The 22,612-nt window shown below is 34.4% G+C and overlaps 1 protein-coding gene across 4 annotated transcripts in view; it reads left to right on the forward strand.

Annotated features, from left to right (window-relative positions):
* Positions 1 to 20,148, forward strand: part of TSC22D2 (TSC22 domain family member 2) — a 48,840-nt gene extending 28,692 nt beyond the window's left edge. For 2 of the 4 annotated variants that reach the window (XM_004755533.3, XM_004755534.3), the window contains 2 exons: positions 17,416 to 17,467; positions 18,438 to 20,148. In XM_004755533.3, coding sequence (XP_004755590.2) covers positions 17,416 to 17,467; positions 18,438 to 18,698 — 313 coding nt within the window. In that variant the 3' untranslated portion in view covers positions 18,699 to 20,148. Of the gene's footprint in view, positions 1 to 17,415; positions 17,468 to 18,437 lie in introns of those variants that run through there. The other 2 variants (XR_006609123.1, XR_006609124.1) reach the window with 1 other exon arrangement.
* The last annotated feature ends 2,464 nt before the right edge of the window (positions 20,149 to 22,612 follow it).

Below are 22,612 nucleotides of genomic sequence, written 5' to 3' on the forward strand. Positions count from 1 at the left end.
TCTCTTGCTGTGTCTGTCTTTGTCAAATAAATAAGTAAAATCTTTAAAAAAAAAATGAAAATACTATATTTAAAGTCCTTTTTTAGATAAGACATTTGTACCCCAGCTTCTTTATTAATAACTATTTGCCTTTTCAAAATTAAAACTTTGGAATGTTTGGGAAATAGAATAAACAGTTACACCTAACGCAAGTTTTTAACACAATGACTATCTCGGTGTTTGTATATTCCCTTCCAGAATTGGAGTACATATGCATGGATATTAACAATTGTAATCATAGTTAAACAGCTTTTAAATAGTTTTTATTGTGCCAAGTATTTTTCTGATTTGTACAAAACTGATACGTGTCATAAGTTTTAAATTTGGGGCTGATAATTTTGGTATCTAGGATACCATCCCTTCCAGTTTGTTGTTCTATCTCTCATTACTTCTCAGTCCCCTGGCAGGTTTTTTCTTTCTGTTTATTCTTTTAAGTGTTGCTGGTGTCCTTAGGATGCTGTTGCGACCCTCTTCTCACATTATTCATCATGCTAAGAATATGTAGATAGATGGTTCTGAGTGTCATCTGTATGCTCTCGGTGCTCAAACTTGTTACCGAGGCATCTCTCCTTAACATTCACACTTCTGTATCTCCCATAGCCAGTTAATTGCAAAATACTGCCACGTCTGTTTCTGTCAGTTTTACTTAAGCCTACCATCTCTTTAATGCCCATTCAGGACACAGTTCTTTCTTCTGTGGAAATGCATAAACCTTCTAACTGGTCTTCATTATTTGAGTTTTCTAACATGGCTAACTGTACATGCTGTTCCTTTTACTTAGAACATTTGTGTGTAGACTTCTGTCCTTTTAGATTCTCCACCCAATTGTGGCACTTCCTTTAAAAAATATTCTTCCTGACCCTTGATCTTGATTATATTTCCCCAAAAAACCCTCTAAAATCTTGCTTTGTCTTAGCATTTATCACACCTCTAATCTTTCCTACACTCAACTGTATACTCAAATTCTAGTGTATGGCTTATTTGATGAAGTGTCCACATAACCAGCATCTGATAAATGTTTAAATACATTAAAATCCCCTTAGAATGTGGCATCATAAAATGTAGTAACTAGAAAGAATGTTAGAAATTATCGTATACAGTTAGAGGCAAGAATCAAATGTAGAAACCGTATAACCTCACTCTAAGTTAGTGTTCCCTGTGTATTTCATGATACTTAGATTTTGACTGCTATCCCTTACTAGTACAGACTGTATAGTTAATATATTAAATGTTTAATATGTGCCAGACACTAATGCATTATCTCACTGAATCCTCTTGTCTGGTCCTATTATTCTTTTTGGAGAAGATGAATAACTTGTGTGAAGTTACATTATAAAAGGGATAGAGTTGGGACTCAAACCTGGGTATGATTCCAGAACCAAAGGCTTTTTATTTGATACCGCCTGTGAGTTTTTATCTTTCTGAGTCTAGAATTATAAATCTGAGTTGGAAGGGAATTTAGTGGTCATTTATTCCAGCCATTTGTCTCATTTTGTCTAATGTCTATAACACACCTTCTCAGTTGTTGTCTAGCCTATGAAAACCTCCAGTGATGTTTATCTTGGCATCCTGGTCTTCTTTTTATATTTCATATTTAAACCTTTTATAAATTCTTGATGTACAACAAGAATCTAAAATGTAGAACAGAAAAATCAGATGATTGCCATCACTGAAAGCATTCAAGTAAAGAAATCAGGTTCATGTAAAAATATAAGTTGCACTGCACATTCTGTCAACATTAACTGAGAACATTCTGTAGTTCATTGTTTTCATAGCTGCTATAATCAAGAATGTGGGTTCCAGTTTGTGGCCAAAAGTTATTGGTGTTAATATAAATGCAGCTCTAAGAATGGCAAAGGAGACATTGCTTAATATCTTAGAGATCACAAGGATGTTTTTCCACTTTGTAATCATTGATTCTAGTGGTTATGCAAGAATTTCACAGGACTCCTGTATACTGTTCTGATCCAGCAATGTGTCAGAAGAGTAAAGTACTATACATCTGAATTTCTTCACATTCCTAGATCTAACCCACTTAGAACTTCCACTTGTTATGAGACATGCTCAAAGGCATGGTGATAAAAATTGTCTTCTTTATCTTACCTGACTAAACTAGTAAACCTTTGGTCTCTTTCCACCTTCAGGATAGCTTTTCTTCTCTTTAGATTCAATTCTAATTGTCCATAGAGAATGTTATCAAGCAATTGAGAGAACCCATAGATAGTTAGGATGTATGATTATACAATTAAGCCTTTCACTGGGTTCAGAAAATTATTTTCCCTAAATTCATAATTCTAATGTAAAAAGATCTTTGTCAAGGTTTTTATCCAAAAAGTAGGAGTCTTTAAAGTCTACTTTATTTTCCACAAGGTCTTCTCTGAGTTTTGTCATTCCTGTGATCTGTACATGAAACTGCTAAGTTTCACTGGCATAATTTTGTCAGAAGTAACCTGAAAGTCCATGGAATTCTAGCTATTCTATTCCTCAAATTTAAACCATTTTTCTACTTAGTTACTTCAGAAACTACTATACTTGCTTCCTCTTTAGTGAGTAACAACCAGATGCAAGGAATATCACAAGAAAAGGTTTATTGGCTTTTTATTTAAGCTGTCTCTGTCAAGGAGAGTAATTTTTAGGAGGCGTCCCATTTTTACTATGTTCCAAGGTTACTCTTTTCATTAATTTCTAATATCTAAATAGCTGGTTGATTTCTTAGTTCTTTCTCCTTGCATGGTTAGCCCACATAACATAAACTTATGCTGACTTACAAAATGTAATTAGATAACATTAAATACTATTTCATTCTATCTTTTTCTTTAACTAAATGTTTACTATCAACTTTATGCAAAGAGTTAGAATTAGTAGACCCTCTGGATGGACATAGTTCCTCCCTTTGCGGTTTAACTCAAAGGTGAAGAACATTGAGACGCCTGGGTGGCTCAGTTGGTTGAGCAGCTGCCTTCGGCTCGGGTCATGATCCCAGCGTCCTGGGATCGAGTCCCACATCGGGCTCCTTGCTCAGCAGGGAGTCTGCTTCTCCCTCTGCCTCTGCCTGCCATTCTGTCTGCCTGTGCTCGCTCTCTCCCCCTCTCTCTCTCTGATAAATAAATAAAATCTTTAAAAAAAAAAAAGGTGAAGAACATTAAATAGAGACAACAAAACCAATTGTATATGAAAGAATCAAGAAAGGAAGAGAGCAGAGTGTGGGTGAAGCATTCCATTTCAGATGACAGTCTTAGCTTCAGAATCTAAGATGATTTAACAAATTTCAGGTCATGTTGTAAGTCTGGAATTCACCATAAATGATTTTATACAAATTGAGGTCTACAAATGATTGTAAAGTTCTGTTATTTACATACTTATTTTACAGTATTGTTATTACCTAGAAGAATTCAAGGACTTGGATCTACAACGAAGTGAGAAAAAGCAACTGAAAATCTACCTATTTGAGTGTAGTTCTGCTTGAGTGAAAAAACCATTTATAACCCTTTTAAGTTTTACAGTAGTGCTACTTTATACTTTCTTCATTATCTATACCAGAATCTCTTTTTGAATAAAGTAATTCTAAAGCAGTGATTCTGAACTTATAGTGTAGAAGCAAAGCAGTACTTGTCCCACTCTTTTGATTTGTTTTTAGTAATATTTAATTATTGAAATTTCATGTAACACTAAAGGGAAATATAACACATATAACACATGGGAGATGTTTAGTTAAATACTTTCTTGGAAATTTTTAGTTGAAATAAATTCAATAATGTATTAGTGGCCTTTGGAAAAATTTCCCACTGTAAATTAAGGCTTTTTATTCTAAGCAGTCATTAATATTCAATCCACAGGAATGCTGTGCTTAATAAATATCGATGTAAGTTTAAATCTCAAGTCAAACAATTTTTATTAGCATATGTTTTGTGACTGCCTTAACATTTGACTAATTGAGTAGAAAGAAATCAAGTAAATTTAAGGCATAACTAGGATTATTTCATTCTTTGGGTGAGGTGTACATACAAAGACTGTTTCTTAATACTAATCATAACTGATTTTTATTTGTACCTCACTGCTTCATTTGCACTCTAAGATACACTAGGATACCAAGCCTTACTCAGTGTCAGTCTAAATTGATCCAGATAATAAAAGGAAGTATTTTTCTTATTTTGGTGTTTACTATGTAAAAAAAAATCATAATCATCACAGCAATCCTTTAGGGTAGGTATAACTATGATCCCATTTTACAGACAAGGAGACTGGTTTTAGTATGTTATGATCATCCCACTAGTAAGTAGTGAAGTTGGGATTTAAAACAAGCTTATCTAATTCTGAAGCCTGTGCTTTCTTTTTTTCCCCCCAGATAACTTGAGCTAGAGGGAGGGGGAGGACAGGGAGAGAGAGCATCTTAAAGCAGGTTCCACTGCCCAGCATGGGCTCCAGCTCAATCTCATGATCCTGAGATCATGACCTGAGCTGGAATCAAGAGTCAAGATGCTTAACTGACTAAGTCGTCCAGGCACCCCTGAAGCCTGTGCTCTTAAAACCACTTTATTATTCTTTGAGAATTTAGTCTTTTGCGTAAGCAACAGCTAAGAGGTAAGAGGTCTTGCTCCAGAATGAGAGAGAGAGCAAAAGCGAGTTAAGCAAGTGGTAGTAAGCTTGATAACCTAGACAGTTTGAACTCTTCTGGGCATATATTTTATATGCTAGAATATAACAATACTTTATATTTGTTGAAGATGAGCAATTTTTTTTACTCAAACCCAAGCCAGTACAAAAATTTTTAAGTACCCCAATTGCAAAAACATGTACTGATTTATTACAAGTAAACTAGAACAGAGTTTTTCCCTGGTATGATATTCTCTTCCTTTTATTAAAGGGTGATCACTCTTCCTTTAGTCTAAACCAGAGTGAAACAACTCTCTCTTTAAAAACCTCATGATACTTCTGTTCTTCTGGGTTTATCCCTCTTCTGAAGCAGTTCTTTGGTAACCTTCTTTTTATTTATTACTGTTCCTGGACTTTGGGGACAGATTAGGAAGAGAGATAAGGTAATAAAGACTGGTTAATCACCTAGAAACAGAAGTTCAGTCTTGGTCACATAATCTTAAGGGTTAGCCTGATAAAATTTTACTTTGTCCATACAACTACGTATGCTTTTTTCTGTAAAGCTATTATGAATAATAATTCTATCTTCAAGGATTGGGGATAAGTGAAAAGATAATCTTTAGATGAACAAAATGGTCTCTGTGCTCTGCACTGGTATTTGGCATTTGGCATTCAAGAGGATTGTGTCATTTTCACTCATTTGGTTAGGCCTCATTGTGGAAATGGGATTGAAAGGATTTTTTTCAAGAACTGTTTAGTTGGGGGGAAAAAATAATGTACAGAATGCTGGAGATAAGAGGCAGATGTGAGGCCATTCCGTGAAAGAAATAATTAACTTTCCCAAGAAGGGTAGTTTCTTCCTGATCCCATCTTCATTAACTCTTTCGAATGTTATTGTCCTCCATTGTTTTGGCCCCATGTGTCTTCTTTCTACTTAAGCAAGCTCATCTCACAGTTTTGCTTTACCCCCCGCCTTCCAGCAGCTCTCAGATCTAGACTTCTAGGCCAGAGATTACTCTAGAGTTCTAGATATCTATTTCCAGCAGTCTTCTTTCTATATTTCTCCACTAGAGTCTGCATGCCAGATGTCTCAAAATTCAACAGTCCTCCAAGTGAAACTTAAATTTCTCATTTTCTCACCTTTATTCTTAGGTTCTTCTTCCACTCCCTGCTCTCTGCACCCTAAAATCTAGCCACCTTCCTGTGACACATAAACCATCTCCACAATACTAATAACTTTATAAGCTAAAAAAAAAAAAACTCTAGCCATCCTTGGTATTTTCTTTGTTGTAGGTGAGTCCCTTTTCTTTTATCATCCCTCTCATCTCTCATAGATTCTCTGCTGCTTCAATTGTACACACTATTTCATTTTTCTTTGCTTAATGCTTGTGACTAAGCATTTTGCAATGTCATGATAATATTCCCCCCTTCCTTGCCTGTTTAGGTAATTCCTTTTTTTAAACCTTTATTGAATTATTGAATGCTAGTATCTTTCCTTCTCACCAACCCCCATGCCTGCCACAGGTACATGCCCCCAAAAAGCCCACATTCGGGTTACACTAAGTTCTACAAAAGCCTTTGAAACTAAATGATGAAGGTAAAAAGCCCAGGGAGAGTAACTTGCCTCAGGACACAGCAAATCTGAGGTGAGGTCAAGCTGCAACATGTATTTGATAATTCCATATCTAGTGATCTCCCCACTGATGGGCATCATCTAACTTCATATTCTTCCAGCCAGTGTTCATTGAACGTTGGGCATTGTGCAGAGGAGACAGATGAGAATTTATCCTTTTTTATTAGTGTCATAGATAAATGTTCCTGAGATTTGGCTATATAGGAAATTAGAGGCAAAGTTTGCTCAGGATGCATGCCCTATTACCTCTATAAAGGAATTTGAATAACCTAGATATATGAATTAGATATTAGGCAGCAAGAAGATATGACAAGTTTAGTTTGACTGAAAATGAGGAATAAGATTAAGAACTATTTCCCCAATTACTTGTTTTGAGTTTCGTTAAAATGCTAGCATTTTAACTGGGTGCCTGGGTGACTTAGTTGGTTGGGTGACTACCTTCAGCTCAGATCATGATCCTGGAGTCCCAGGTTCGAGTCCTGCATCAAGCTCCCGTCTCCATGGGAAGTCTGCTTCTCTCTCTGACCTTCTCCCCTTTCATGTTCTCTCTCATACTCTTCTTTCTCTCTCAAATGAATAAAATATTTAAAACAAAACACTAGTATTACCCATGTCCATTAGATACCAAGGACTGCTTTGGGAAAAGTCAGTTTTGTCATTAGGCATGGGAAATGGCTTTGGAGGTGTTCTAGTACAGGTAGCTTATGTTTAGCTGGAGAAAGAGGCCCTACAAGCAAAGGTATTAATTAGGACTCAAATTCCAACTATACAATTTGTGAATCCAGGCTTCTACAGCATTCTTTACTAGGTAGCTGCTGGCCCTATGTTAGGTTTTTTTATAGCACATAGAGTTTTGTCTGGTAGGAGATAGATGCAGCTCTTAAAACACAGCCTATGATAGATACGTGGTTAGAGCTATAATGGTAGTGTGTGGCATGACTTACTATACTACTTCTGGAAGGGTAGGAAAACTAGCCTTTACAGAAAAGAAAATATTTGAACTGAAACTTATGAAAGAATGGTAGAATTTCCAAAGAAATATTGAGAGAGAATAAACTACACAGAGTCTCGAGTTTAGGATATCCAGTTTAAAAGTTGTGAACAGGAATTTGGAATGGGAGGGAATAATGTAAATGTTGGCATTAGAAATAAATTAGTAAGCTAGTTCTGATTTTTTTTTTCTTTTGACCCATTTTTATGTTATTTCTAAAGAATTCTGAATTACTTTTAGAAATGTTGGTTGGATTTTAAAACGATGTTAGGTGGATTTAGCTATATAAAAAGGTTGTTTTTATAATAGGCCCACTGCTGGGTGAAGTTAATTCAATGCTTCTTGTTGGTCTCTGAAATGAAATGCAAATCTTAAGAGTGTTGAGTTTTAGTTTTGATTTTCCTTGACATTCTTTTCTGTCGTGTTCTTTCTCCAGTTTCGTTCATTTTCACATACTTACACCATGAAAATTTCCTTAGGTGATGAAAGTGCTATTATTTCTTCATAGTCAAAAGGAAGGAATGCTGTTATTAACCTTTTGAAGGAGAATTATCTTTACTGCAAAATGACTGTTATACATAGTCCCTTCGCTGGCAGGCCTTTTGTTAATCTTTATCCTTTTCTTAGTACAGCTGAGGTCATTTGAACTCTTCTGTGTTTTTAATATCTTCATTCATATTAAGAATTTTTACTGAGTTTTTCTTTTTCTATTTAAATTTCCCATCTTTCTATGAAAGGTGGTCCTTCAAGTCAGTACTGAAAAACATAAACCTTTTGCTAGATTAATATATCCTTTGTTAATTCTAATGTTTTTAGAAGTTGGTTAATCATCAGCTTCTATTTCAGCAGATAAAAAGAATGGTTTTAGAATATCTAGAATGAGTATATAAGATTACATCCACTTGATTCCCTTTCAGGATAGTTACATTATTTTTGTAAGGTATTCTGAGCTAGACATCAGTTGGCAACATTTAAAATCCTTTCTAATCTCTCTCTCCTTTTTTACTCTTAAGGTGCTAGTGTACATCTCAGTCTAGGTAATTGTCAATCATATACTGTTTTCCCAATCTCCAGGAAGTAAATTAAAGTAATAAGGACTGTAGTGGCAAATTTTTAATTTGGGCTTAAGCTCCTTGACACTCATCCTTCACTTTAGTCAGTAATGAATTATGCTATCATCAAATTATGTATTGCTGCTGTGTAAGTAGTACAATGCACTCTCTTTCAAGAGAGCCTCCTCTAAATGTAAGCACTCCAACATTCAGGAAAATGCCATTTTTCTCCTACCCCTTTCTCACACCCTTGCTTATTTCAGTCCTGACTTAAAGGAAGAAAATAACATTTTCATCCTGTCAAACCTTGCCTAATGTTAGTCTAATAAAAAATAACTAGCTGGTGCATACTTTTTTTATATTTAAATATTTAACTTGAAATAAGAATATTAAACTAGTTTGTTTGGATTGTAATGGTAAAGTTGCTGCGCATATTTCGCTTTTGTAATCCTGCTCAGTTTTTCAAGACTGAATTCTTATTTCTTTCATCTTGAGTGTTTTAATAGAATTTTAGTTCAGCTAGTTTTTTTTTTTTTTAAGATTTTATTTATTTATCAGAGAGAGAGAGAGGGAGAGAACAAGCACAGGCAGACAGAATGGCAGGCAGAGGCAGAGGGAGAAGCAGGCTCCCTGCCGAGCAAGGAGCCCGATGTGGGACTCAATCCCAGGACGCTGGGATCATGACCTGAGCCGAAAGCAGCTGGTTAACCAACTGAGCCACCCAGGCGTCCCAGTTCAGCTAGTTTTTAAATTGTTTCCTTAGAGTGACTCTCTGAGGAAAAAACTATCAGAATTTTACTGCCTAATACTTAAGTTAACTCCCTCAAGATATCCTCACTTGGAAATGTAAAGAAATCAAGAAAAAGAAGGTAAAGTTAGTATTAATCTTATCAATACCTTCTCTGGAATGCTTTTTTTTTTTTTTAAGATTTTATTTATTTATTTGACAAACACAGATTACAAGTAGGCAGAGAGGGAGAAGCAGGCTTTCTGCTGAGCAGAGAGCCTGATGCAGGGCTTGATCCCAGGACCCTGGGATCATGACCTGAGCCGGAGGCAGAAGCTTTAACCCACTGAGCCACCCAGGCGCCCCTGGAATGCATTTTTAATGTAACATTTTTATTGTATAAAGTTATAGAGCCTGTTATCAAAGATGTTTATCACAGACTTTTTTTTTTCTTACCAGAATAATTTTTAACAGAAATAGCTACATTAGGAGTTACAAACATTCCTTACATGATACTTTTTTAAGTGATTATAATTCACCCTAACCCAAAGAAGTAAATTTTACAAATCACAAATATTACTTATATTGTTATTTTGAATGTTAAACAAAGTGCCGATCTTCCAAAATGAAGTAGTTCCCAAGGAAAATGGAGTTGTTGGCTCCTCCTCCCCTCCTTTCTTACTTTTCTGTTTCCTGTCTGCCATTTGTTCTTAAGTTCACACTGTACAGGGTTTTATAACTCTTGTGAGTTATTTTCATTTTGGAATGTGGTTTTGTTTGGTTTGGGTTTTGGTTTGTTTTTTAGTATTCTTCAAAGTGCAGTGGAAGTATTCTATCTCTGTCCCCCATCTGCCTGACTTCTCAGGCAGATAACCACTTTCTTAGTTTGTATGTGTGTATTCTTCCAGTTTCTTTATGCGTATGCAAGCAAATACTGTTATCTGTATCACCCTCACACAGTGGCAATATACAGACATCTGCACCTTTACTTTTAAAGATCTTCAGGGTATATATTGTTCCCATCTCAGTACACAGAAAATCATCTTTGTGGGGTCTTTTTTTATAGATGGGTAGTATTCAGTTGAATAGATGGCTGTACCATGATTTATTTGATCAGTTCCCTGTTGATTACTAGAAATCTTGCTGTTATATAAACAGTGCTATAATGAGTAGCATTATAAATATATTATTTCCCATGTATGTAGAAATATAGGATAAATTCCCACATTTAGGATTGCTGAATCAAAGAGTAAATAAATAAGAGTGAGTGAGAATGTATGTATGTGTAAAACTGTGATATAACCAAATTGCTCTATATAATGGTTATACCGGTATACAGCTTGAATTAGCACCTTATGAGAAGGCCCATTTCCCACAGCCTTACTAACAGTGTATTACATTTTATAGTACGTGTGCCAGTCTGTTGAGGGAAATGGTATTACATTATAGTTTTAACCTGTATTTTTGTTATGAATGAGATCCTGGGGGTTTTTTTCATGTCTTTTGGATTATCCATGTGAAATCTACCCATTTTTCTCATAGGGGTTCTAATCTTAATAGGTTTCTAGAAATATTTTGTATTTTAGTGAAATTATTAAAGGAGTTTTTTTATTTTTCTATACTTTGAGGCATCTAGTTAAGCTTCTCCAAAGTATTACAGAAATTCTTCCTAAATGGACTTTATAAAAGGCCATTAATACAGATGATATGGTTGACTCTGGACAAAAGGGGTCTGAGGTAGGAGAGGGACTTTGTATTAATTGTATCTCTTTTTATGTACACTTTCTGTTTTAATTTTTTACCACGTGCATGTATCTTCTTTAACTTTTATTTTGAAATAACTATTGATTCATAAGAAGTTAAAAATAATAAATACATAGGGAGGCTTCATGTAGCCCTTCACCCAGTTGTATGTGTGTCTTGTCCCCTGTCCCCTTCCTGCAGTGGTAACCTCTTACATGGCTATAGGGAAAGATCCAAAGCCAGGAAATTAACATTGGTATAATCCATGCATGTATTCTTTTTTACTCTTTAAATACTCATTTCTGGCCAGGATTTTTACCTTAAATTAATTAGATGAATGTAAAATATGCTAAGAATATAATTGGTTTCTATAGATGAAAAAACAATTCACAGTCATTATGTAAATATTTAACTGGGTTTGGTTTTGTTTTTTTTTTTTCTTTTGCGTATCATTGTAAGACTGGTTACTTGAGAAAATAATAATATGTAGTTTTGTGGGTAGCCATATTTACCTGCTTGCCTATCATGAATAATAGCTTTTATCATTCACCAAAAGAATCACTTATTTTGTGTTATTAATAAAAATCTTCATGGGGCTTTTTGTGAATTTAATCATGAAATTAAACATTTTTGTTTTTACATAGAGAACTTAAGGTCAGTAGTTAGAATACATAACATTTTTAGTTTTTAACTTAATTTACTGTTAACTTGGATTTTTTTTTTTTTTTTTTTTTTTTTTGCTAAACACAGAAGTTTACCTTTGGTCGTAGAATAAGTTTACTGAATTGTATCTATTTTGGCTCTTTTTTAGAAGAACTATTAATTTGCTCTTAGATGTTAAACTGTAAATATTTTTAAAATTCCTCTTAAAGAAGAGATGTATTTTTTTTCTGTTTAACTTTTCTAGGCTTGCTGAGTTGTACATTCATTAGATTTATTTTTTTGCCATCAGTGACTTAATAGTTTCTTTCAGAAAACAAAATATGTATTTCTTAGAAAAAAGGCCAAATGTAGGGACGCCTGGGTAGCTCAGTTGGTTGAGTGTCCATCTCTTGATTTTGGCTCAGGACATGATTTCAGGATTGTGGGATCAAGCCCCATGTCTGCTTTGCACTGGGCAAGGAGTCTGCTCAAGATTGTCTCTCCCTCTCTCTCTCTCTCTCTCTGCCCCTCCCCCCAACTCTCTTTAAAATGAATAAGTAAATCTTTTTTAAAAAAAGAGGAAAGAAAAGAGGCCAAATGTTACCTAGGTTAGAATTAATCCATTTTAGTGGTAATTATGTTATTTTAGAGCTTATTGGCAAAGGGAAGGGTTAATGAAGGTTGTACATTATTTATCAGAAACAGTATGTGAATCCTGAAGTCTGGCCTCTAAGAAAGATTGTAGCTTCTTTTTTTGGAAAGGCTGTAGCTTCTACTTGTGAATTTATGAAAAATCATTTTTACCGTCTTTGGGTAAGGGGGCTTGAACATAAGTATATCAGATTTGCCAGCTCAGTCAAAGAAGTTCTTATTATCAAAGATTTGATTTTATAACTTGGGGAATTCCTGCAGTGGATTTTTAATTGTGATTTTTGACTCAATACAGAAAGTTAGAAGGGTCTTTTGGCAAGAGAAGGTAATTTTTTAAATATTCTGCATATAGATACATAAAATTTATTTAAAATATCTTCAGCTTTCTAACAAACCAGAAGAACAGTTCTTAGTTCTTAGCAAATAGGTAAACTGTATTGGCTGTCTAAAGATCACAGAGCCTCTTCCAAGAAGTTACCTCCCTTGTTCTTAGAGCTCAACATCTCTAGGAATGTGCTAGATAAGATAAATGGTGTATTAGGCACTTAATTTAATTTTGGATCCATGCTGTGGTTTCACAAATGACATTTGGTACATAGTTAAAGGACTCTTCATAATATACATAAGTCTGCATTTCTAGTTGCTTATTGCTTTCACGCAGTCTTACTGTTAAGGTAGAAAAAGCCTGTGTTTTGCCATTAAGTCTAGGTTTCAGTACTGTTTCTAGCATTATACTTTGAGTCAGTTACTTGGCTTCAGTTTCCTCAACTATAAGAGGAGATTGTTTCTCAAGCTTGCAGTAAGAACTCACTAAAGTAATATGTACCTGCAAAAGTGGGCAGTCATTTAATTGTTCTGTTCTTCTACCTTGTTGCTTTACTGATTAGCATTTGTGCTAAGGGCAGAACAGAAGACAAAATAGTCAAAATGTAAGAGAAGAAATTTGCTCTCTTTTTATTTTAAATAAGTAGCCTTGATGCCTCTGTCCACATTAATGAAGATTTTAAAAAGTTGATTTCTCATAAAGGGTTTTTTGTTTGTTTGTTTGTTTGTTTTTAAAGTGAGATCAAGTTACCCTAACCTCACTTTCATGGATTTTGATTTTTAGAGAGGAGAGACTGGAGATGTTATGTACAAAGTCCTTGAGCTGAGAGCATGAATGAAACAGTCTTTTAAGAAAGATGAAAATGTAGGAATTTCTGAAGCCAGAGGTTCATATCTGGTCTCTTCTCAGTGAAGTTGCCAAGTGATCTGTTGAGATAAGAGGAAGGAAGGTCTGGGAAGAAAAACTGTGGTGTGGGGAGGCAGTTGGGGTGGATTTTTAAATGAACAGCATTGAAAGCCAGGCTATCTTTATGTACCTTTGATTCATTGAGTTTTATTTTTCCTGTGGATTTGATTGTAATTTACTTTATTTAAACACTAAATCCTGATGCCTGGCTGGCTCAGTCAGTGGTGTGTATGACTCTTGATTTCGGGGTTGTGAGTTTGAGCCCTATGATGGGTGTAGAGATTACTTAAAAAAAAAAAAAAAATCTAAAAGGAAACCATTAAATTCAAGCTCATTTGGTTCTTAACTAATTCTAGTTTAAAAAAAAAACAAACAAACTCATCATATAAAAGGTAACACTATAGCTCTGCTTGTCTTTTTTCCCCACAGTTCTATATTTCTGTCCGTTTCCTCCATACCCACAATTTTTAATTCATGTAGTAAATACTAATCATGGTATGTTTTTATTCTAAAAGAGTGACCCATATCAAGCAGAATGTTTCATTTTATAAATTATCCCTTGCCTTTATACAGCATTTAGAGTTTACCAGAATAGTTACAGAGTGCTAGGAACTAAAGTTTAGAACTTAAGTTAACATCAAGTTATAGGGTAGTGAATGCAATTGTAAAAAAGAAAACAAGGTATAAATCTTTACCATTAGGTCAAGGAAGCAAATAAAGGAAAATTTTTCATTCTGCTTCAGTTCATCGTTCTCATTTCTAAGAATGTGAAACCCAAACCACTATGTTGACTTTGAATACAATAGAAAACAACTTGTTACCCTCATTGAAATAATATTCTTAAACTATGTTCAAGGATCCTGAAATAGCATACCCTCTTACTTACTTAAGACTGCCAGATTGATACCTTTATTATAAATTGCTTTCTCGATCTTTAGTTTCTATTACAGTCACCTGGAGGAGTTACTAATAGATTTCCAGGGTCCCACCTCAAGAGTAGGTAATTCAGTAGGTCTGGGGTGGACCCAAATGTTTACATTTCTAACAAGTCCCAAGGTGATGCTGATACTGCTGGTTCAGTGATCATACTTTGAGAACTATGAATTTATTCAAACTCAAAATATTTTAATGGATTTCTAATATAAACTAGTGTTTTTGTTTGTTTGTTTGTTTTTCAGATCAAATTGCTGTCATATTGACTCTTCTGACTCTTTCAGTATGCTGTTGAGCTCTTACTTGCCAAGGACTGTGTTCACTTCTTCACAGAGGGGGAGATAAGGAACCTCTCTCTCAAGGAACTCAGTCTAATAGAGTTAACCATAGTAGTAGTAGTATTTAAACTCATTTAATCCTGACAGGAGTTTTATGAATTGGGGTATATAACCCTAATTTTAGATGAAAACCTGAGGTCTAGAAAGGTTAAATAGTTTTCCAGAATTCATGCAGTGAGTATGTGGAGGAGCTGGAATTGCTTTTCTCCTTTCCTGGTTATGCAGTATAAAAAGTTTGTGAAGGTTAGTGAACCACAGGAGAGATAGAATAACCGGTTCTACCTTAGGAAATCAGAAGACATTACAGAAGACGTGGCACTGGTGCCATCTTAAGGAACAAGTAAAAGCCAGATGAACTGGAACCATGAGCATTTGCAGCTGAGGGACCTGGTCTGCAAAGCCATTAAACCTGAGACAATCTATGTTTAATAGACTAAACGGTTAATGTAGGACACACAATAATGTAATAACACAACAGGCTAGGTGGAATGTGAGAAGAAAGGAGACCATAGATGGCAGGGGTCAAAGTCATGAAGGGTAAAAAGTTTTGTATTCTGGGTTAAGAAGTTTTTAAAAAATAGGATGAAGTTTTTTTATTCTTTCCTCTTAGAGCTTTTATCTTTGTAAGCCATTGGTTCTCAAAGTATGATCTGTCAGGTGGCAGAATCAGCATCTTGGGAAATGTGTTAGAAATGCAAATTCCTGGGCCCCACCCCATACCTTCTAAATCAGAAACCCAGAGGCGAAACCCAGCCGTCTGTTTTTAGAAGACCTCTAGATGACTGCATGGTACATACTAAAGTTTGAGAACTACTGCCATAGGTTATATAGAATTGTTTAAAAACAGCCTTCAGACTTGCCAGAAATCACTGTGGTGATAGTAATTATATCTGACTGATTTAATTGTTTAAGCACAATGCTTAATAAAATTGGGTTATTAATACTATTTAAGGGACACATATCTTCAGTATGATCCATTTATACTTTGCAGATCTATTCCTGCATTGCTGTAAAAGAGGTCTGAGTCAGAATTAAAGTTTATTATATCAGCAAAGAATAGGGTACTGATTAATGTTCCTTAGCCTAAGGGAATGGTTTGGAAACTTAACTAATCTTATTTTAATCATAAAAAACCCTTTTTAAGGGTTAGGGGGCTTTGTTTTAGTTGCTTGTTAATATATAAAACTGGTGTTTAGCATTTAAGGTGTTCTGTTTAAAACAGATGTGTTCAAAGAGTTTAATGTATTTACATCAAGAAATGACTAAAACTAATTCACTTTTTCCTTATTGACATAGAAATAAAAAATACTGAGAGTATAATATAGGATGGTCAAACAAACTCTGAATGCCTGACACTGTCTTTTTGCAAATTGCAGCCAATATTTGGTGAACATATTCACGTGGTGTCTGAACTGAACTTTACACCAAAGCCTTATGGTTTATATGGTTGTTCTACAGTTTATAGTTACACGTAGCCATACTTTGTTTTACACACCTCTACAGCTGTTTAAAGCCTAACATATATAATAAGTATGTATTAACAATCGGTATATCCTTTCTAGTTACTTGGTATATAAAATCTGTTTGCATCTTAGAAATAGCAGCAAGAAGTAAAGGTAGTAATTAATGTGACTAATGCTCACATAAACAAGCTTGTGTCCTCTGTGTATTGATTCAAGGATTTAAAAGTAAGAAATCCACTAAGGCATTATCCCTTCATTTTACACGAGGAAACTGGTCTTAAATACTTGATCTGCTGATGGTCACACAGTGAGTAGTGAGTAGCAGAACCAGGATTATAACCAGATCTACTTAGATTACAGTATAAAAGCATCACTACATAAGACAGGATATTCCTACCCCTCAATATTACAGTCTGAGGCCCTGCATCATCTAAAGTAGAATAGTCTTCAAATCTATTAGCATCTAAGTTTTCTTAGAATATACTTTATGGAAGAGTATTTTGCAGTTTTATATCAGTTATTTAAAGACCTCTTTTTGTATTGATAAAGTAGATTAAAATTGTCAGGTTTGTCTTTACAAGAAAATCTAATAACTATTCAAAATTTACAAAAATACCAAGAAAAGGATATAGATATTCGTTATTCTTACTATTTAAGAGGACAATTAATGAACGTTTGGTTATTATCATACAGATGCTAAGGTGATAGTTGAACTTTGGATATACTTACTAGCTAGACTGCTTCCAAATATTTCCAGGAAAAACTGGTCCAAACCACATACCTTTGTAGGTGATATTTGCCAGTAACCCACACTGAGAGTATGAAGATTTGACAGAATGTTGAGATTGGTGTTAACCAACCCTGCCAGTATCATTTGCCCAAAGGCCCTTTAGAAGCTGGTTCTAGAAATGTTTAACCCAGAAGTAAAATCTATAGAAGGAAAGTAAGTCATCATCTGAATTTTAATGCAGTAAGTGACCACTGGAATTTCCACATGAAAGTCAATTAGTAAATGGTAAATGAAGAAGTTTAAAAGATGGGGAAGAGTATACTGGTCATTCAAAAGGTATCTCTAAAAGTTCACAGAGTTAAAAGCTCCTGAATAGAATTGGGAGTTGTTTTTAAAACATATGTATGTCATAAGGAAATTAGAAATGTTGGAGCCACAAAGGATTTTTGGAAGTCATCTGTTAACAGAAATTCCTTATTTTTAAAATGAGAGCTTTGAGTATACTGAAATTATAAAAACAGGCTTTAATAAGCTATTTTAATTTACTATTTTTGATTTTAAGTAAAACAAATGTTTTTAATTATTTTAAGAGTTGGAAAGAATTTTACATTTTTAGAATAATTTAATGAAATATTCTAATTTTTTCCAGTGCATCTGGGGGAGGTGGTGTAGCCATTGACAACAAAATAGAACAAGCAATGGTAAGTAAAAGTTTATAGTTCTCTCATTTCATAGGTTGTTGGTTTTAAGCAGTTGGTTTTTATCAATTCTTAAAAAACACCTAATTTCTTTAAAACAAGATAACCAAAGTATATTTTTTGATAATCAGATTTAGTTATAGATGCTAGAACATTGAGAATTTTTAGTCTGGAAATACCAGTGGAGTTAATATTTCCCCCCATTTGAACATCTCACATTTCATGCATTACCATTGATAAATCAGGGCCATTTTGAGGGGCGTACATAATCAGAATGCATTATGTGCCTTCAAATATTTCAGCATTAACAATAGTTTATAATCAAAGAGTATTAAAATGAAGACTTTTTAGCTGGAAGCCTTCCTTTTTATAAATGCTGTTTTAGTCAGCTCTAATAAATGGAACTTGTTGAATCTGTTTCTGATTTCTGCTAAACTATCAATTTTTTTGTTCCCTTGAATGTACTCTGTTCACATTATATAAAGTATTTTGATTGAGGCTTATTAAAACTGTGGACTATAAGTAAGGACTGTGTTAGTCTCAAACAACTTTTCTTTAAAGTTTTAGAGTTGGAAATTGTAGGTTGCTTTATCTCTTAAAGAAATGCTATAACTAGTTTAATATTAATTTAATATCCTTTGCTCTCTTGGTCTAACCTCTAAGCTTGTGATTTTAAACTTTTTTTTTCTAATTCTAAGCTTCTAATTGACAATTTAAGGAACCTAGTATTTTAGGAAATCACTCTGGACTTTGAAAGGAAATCCTGGGCTTGCTGCCTAGTTGGAAACGGGATTTTTTTCCATCCTCTCTCCCTTAGGGTCAGTCAAGATACAGTAGAAACTTAAAGCAAGAAGAGCAGGAAAACCAATATAAAAATGCTTCATATTTAAGAAGGACCCAGATAGGCCAGAACCAGATAGCAACACCTTTCTCTTTTCACTCTTTTTGACATTACTAATTTTGTTTTTCACAGGATCTGGTGAAAAGCCATTTGATGTATGCAGTAAGAGAAGAAGTGGAAGTTCTAAAGGAACAAATAAAAGAATTAGTTGAAAGAAACTCTTTACTTGAACGAGAAAATGCACTGTTAAAATCTCTTTCCAACAATGATCAATTATCCCAGCTCCCAGCCCAACAGGCCAATCCTGGTAGCACTTCTCAACAGCAAGCAGTGATAGCACAGCCTCCGCAGCCAGCGCAACCTCCACAGCAGCCGAATGTCTCCTCAGCATAAAGCTTTCTTGCCTCATTAAGAAAAAAACTGAAAGCAATCTATCCTTGTGTGCCACTGGTATTCTTTCCACTTTATACGAAAGCAAGTAGCCATGCTTCGGTTGTGTGTTTGGCCTTTTCAGTATTAGACAATCATTCTACAGGAGCTTTTCCTCCCTTTGAGATGTCATGCAGCGCTGTTGGTGTCCCGTTTTATGTCATCAGTACACGAGGAGTATAATAGATGGGGTTTATTAAAGCAAGCAAAGTCTGCATTTTACCTGGTGCGCATGAGTGGGGTCTTTTAAGAGCTTTGGTGGCTCTCGTTTTTCCTGTAATCCATGGATTTACCCTGAGCCTTCCTATCACATTCTAAATAACAGTTCATCTAAAGAGCCACTTTTCTTTCAATACCAGTAACATTTGCCTACGTAAGTTTTCATTTATTTGTGTTTTATTTATTACAGGGCTGCTATTTTCATAATGTACATGAACAATGTCACAGAACTTTTTTAATTTTTTTTGAATAATTATAAGTGTCAGTAAAGAATTTGAAAGACAGGATTGCATTTAATAGATAAAACGTTTAGGCAATAATTGAACAAAAGAATCCTGGCATATTTCTAACACTAATGGCAATTTACCTTCGGTATTTATTTTCAGTAGTAAAGACCCAGCTTGAATGTAAATTTTGTATAGTGTAAGTATGAAGAACATAGTGCAACTGTACAGGTAGTCACCAGTTATTGTGATATAATAAATAATTGGGCTATTTTGATGAAGAAAACTTTGTTCATTTGTTTCTACTTTCTAATAGAGAAATTGCCACGATTCCTCTGCTTTTTGACATTTCGTATGACTTTCTTTTTTCGGGTGGGAATAAAAAGCTGTGAAATTGTTCAACCTACTTTGTAACCAAAGAAGCAAAGCTGTGTAATGGAGTTTTTTTTATAATGCACATTCTTTATGTATTTTTATTTAGTGTTTTCTCGGTCACAATTTTCTTTGCTGTCTAGCATGATCTGCATGACCTATAATCTTTGAACCACTTTCGTACCTCATGTTTTTATCCAGCACTCTTATTGTAATATGTACTAGTCTGTGAACAATGTCAAATAAAAAAGAACGAACAGGTAGTATGGTGGAGCTGAGCTAGTGTACTATACACTAGTTGTAAAAAAAAAAAAAAAAAATGAAGTGAGCCATCTTTTGTTCATTTAAAATGGTGTTTTGAATTTCGTATGCAGAAAACGTTTTGTTACATTGCAGATTTTAATGTATTTAATAAATGCAACATGCAGATTAAGTGCAGTGTATACTGAGTATTTAAATTAAAATGTACATTTCATAAATACAGTTTCAAGAGAAAGCATCATTTTGTGTATACTAACACATTAAGTGTATGTCAGAAATTGATGTATAAATATATATTTTAACACATTTTCTGAAATTAAACTGCAGTTTTGTTGAAATATTTGGCTCTATATGTGTTCAAAATTTAATTTGACTAGATTTGTATTTTCACAGTTCAAGATATTCCTTAAATGAAAACCTGTGTTATTAATGACTTAATGATAGTTCTTAAATTTTCAAAGTAAAATAATTTAAAGGATGCAAGAATGGTGAGCAATATTTGTACTCAAGATTCATATTATGTCAGTGACATTTAAGTAAAATCCTTGTCTACCAAAACTTTTACTTGAATTCAGAAAGGTGCCTGTAGAAAATTAACATGCTTTGTGTCGATAGCCAGCTAGTTAATCAGGAGTTAACAAGAACAAATAGTTAGCTCTCTGTGTTGTGAGAAGAGGATAAATAAGTGTTCTTTACTATTTAAAATTAAAACTTCATTAGATTTAGCCTAAATGCATAAATTGGGGTGTATGTGGGATCACTAAATATTTTATATTGCAGTTGTTCTGGAAGATACATTGAATAGAAACAAAATTTTAATAACACTAGAAGTAACTAAGGAACTAATGACATACGATTGAAGCAGCAGTCCTATAGATGTGGAGTGAGATTTTAAATAGAGTCACCCACAGATAAGTTAGAAAATGAAATTTTCATGTTGGAAATGTTAACTAGAAGGCTCACCAGGTATGCCACTTAAATGTAAATAAACAGTGTGATATTTAATACAGGCAAAGAAAAATTAGTATTAGGAAAGGTTGGGATTTTTGTGAAAATATCAATTTTGGTTATTGGGATAGAAAAACACTTTATAAAGTAATCACGAAATGATTGATAATGTTAATTTTAAATGGTAACTAAGAACAATTTTTACTACTACGTTTTAAAAAGACCACCACGACAGAAAACATGGGTAGTTCGCAGAAGAAATAAATGGCAGTTTCTCAAGTTTCAGCCTCTAGTAACCTTAGAAATGCATATTAATAGTTAACAAATTATCATTTGTCTTTTAAATAGCAGGACCTAATGTAGAAAAGGCAAGCTTTCTTGCATACTTCTAGAAAGTAATTTGGCAATATGTATCAAGAGCCTTAAATATTAATAAACTTTTCAGTTTAATAATAGAAGAAGATAACTCATGGTGCAGTGTTCAAAAAATACAAAATTACCATAGAGCTTGTACTTTGCTCTCCCATCTCCCCCACTTCCCTGTGGATCTCCCTTCCCAGTATCTACCCCTGAAAACAGCTGTGAAAGGAAGTCTTCACGTCCAAACTTACTCTCATGAGGCATGCCCCCAACCCAAAGTCAGGGACAGACTTAGAGGTCCAAAAGCTTAAAGTTCTTCAGAATCAGATACACTTTGGGGAACAACATCAGACATTTTCCCAAGTGGTTAGTTTGCTTAGAAATCTAAGTAAATTTAAGTGTGACCTCAGGAGATTTAAGGTCTCTTGCTCCACATAATTGGAATATCTATTGAGATGCCAATTTGGGGGCACCATCTAATAGAAATGCCATCTATAATTCTCTCAGTGTAATGCTCATAGACCAAGGTGCCATGTAAATTTTCTGTTGGGTTTACTCTAGCCAACCGGAAAATCATAGGTGAAAATTTTTGTTTTTGGTAATGGCAATGTGTCTACAATACATACCTAATTTTCCCTAAAGAAAATGAGATTTTACGGCTTGCTATATCCCCTCCCCCAAAAAAAGGGTTATGAGATATTAAGTATGTAGTTACTTGCTGTATGTTCAAAATAACTGAATATTTCCAATTCTGTTATACTATGAGTTAAGTAGAAGTATTAAAACAGACTGCTTTACCATCAAGTCCCCAGAGAGGGGTAATCATAACTGCTTTTATTCACAAAGAATTGTCACAGGTAAGAGATTGTGATGTCTCCAAGTTACAAACTCTATAGTCACTCCTAGACCTTTTTAAAAAGAGCCAGGGGAAGTCCTTAGAATTAGAGTAACAAAAATACCTGTTCTTCACGGGAACTTACCTCTGTAGAACCAGAAATAACTTACCAGTTGATTTGGGGGGAATAAATTTTCAAGATGATCTGAAATCACGAGTTTTTTTTTTTTTTTTTTTTTAAGGGAGGTTCAGTGGTAGGCACTTTGTGACATGACTCAGTTCTCTTCAGTAATTTTGTTAAAAGGACAACCCCCAGCTCTAAAGATTCAGTTCGAGTGCATAGATAAACCAACATTACAGTGCAATAATAAAAACAGTCAAGGATGGTTTTGTTAAGAAGATGCCCTCAAAAAGGTGACACCTGGTAAGAAAAAGTGCTCAAAAGCTTAGAGGAGAGCATAAACTAAGCTCTTTGGATAGCCACAGAATTGTTTCCCAGGAGACAAACAGGCAAACTGACTCATCCACCTTAGTAGGTTGGCATCTAGAGCAAAAATAATTTATCGAATAATTTTAGGCAGTGGGATTGTGATCAGAAAAATGTTTTAGAAAAATTAATCGTTCTAGTTATCAATGATGGACCGTAGATGGGTAGCTGA

This window comes from Mustela putorius, unplaced genomic scaffold, assembly GCF_011764305.1.
Source record: "Mustela putorius furo isolate JIRA1106 unplaced genomic scaffold, ASM1176430v1.1 tig00003834_pilon_pilon_pilon, whole genome shotgun sequence".
Taxonomy (NCBI): domain Eukaryota; kingdom Metazoa; phylum Chordata; class Mammalia; order Carnivora; family Mustelidae; genus Mustela; species Mustela putorius.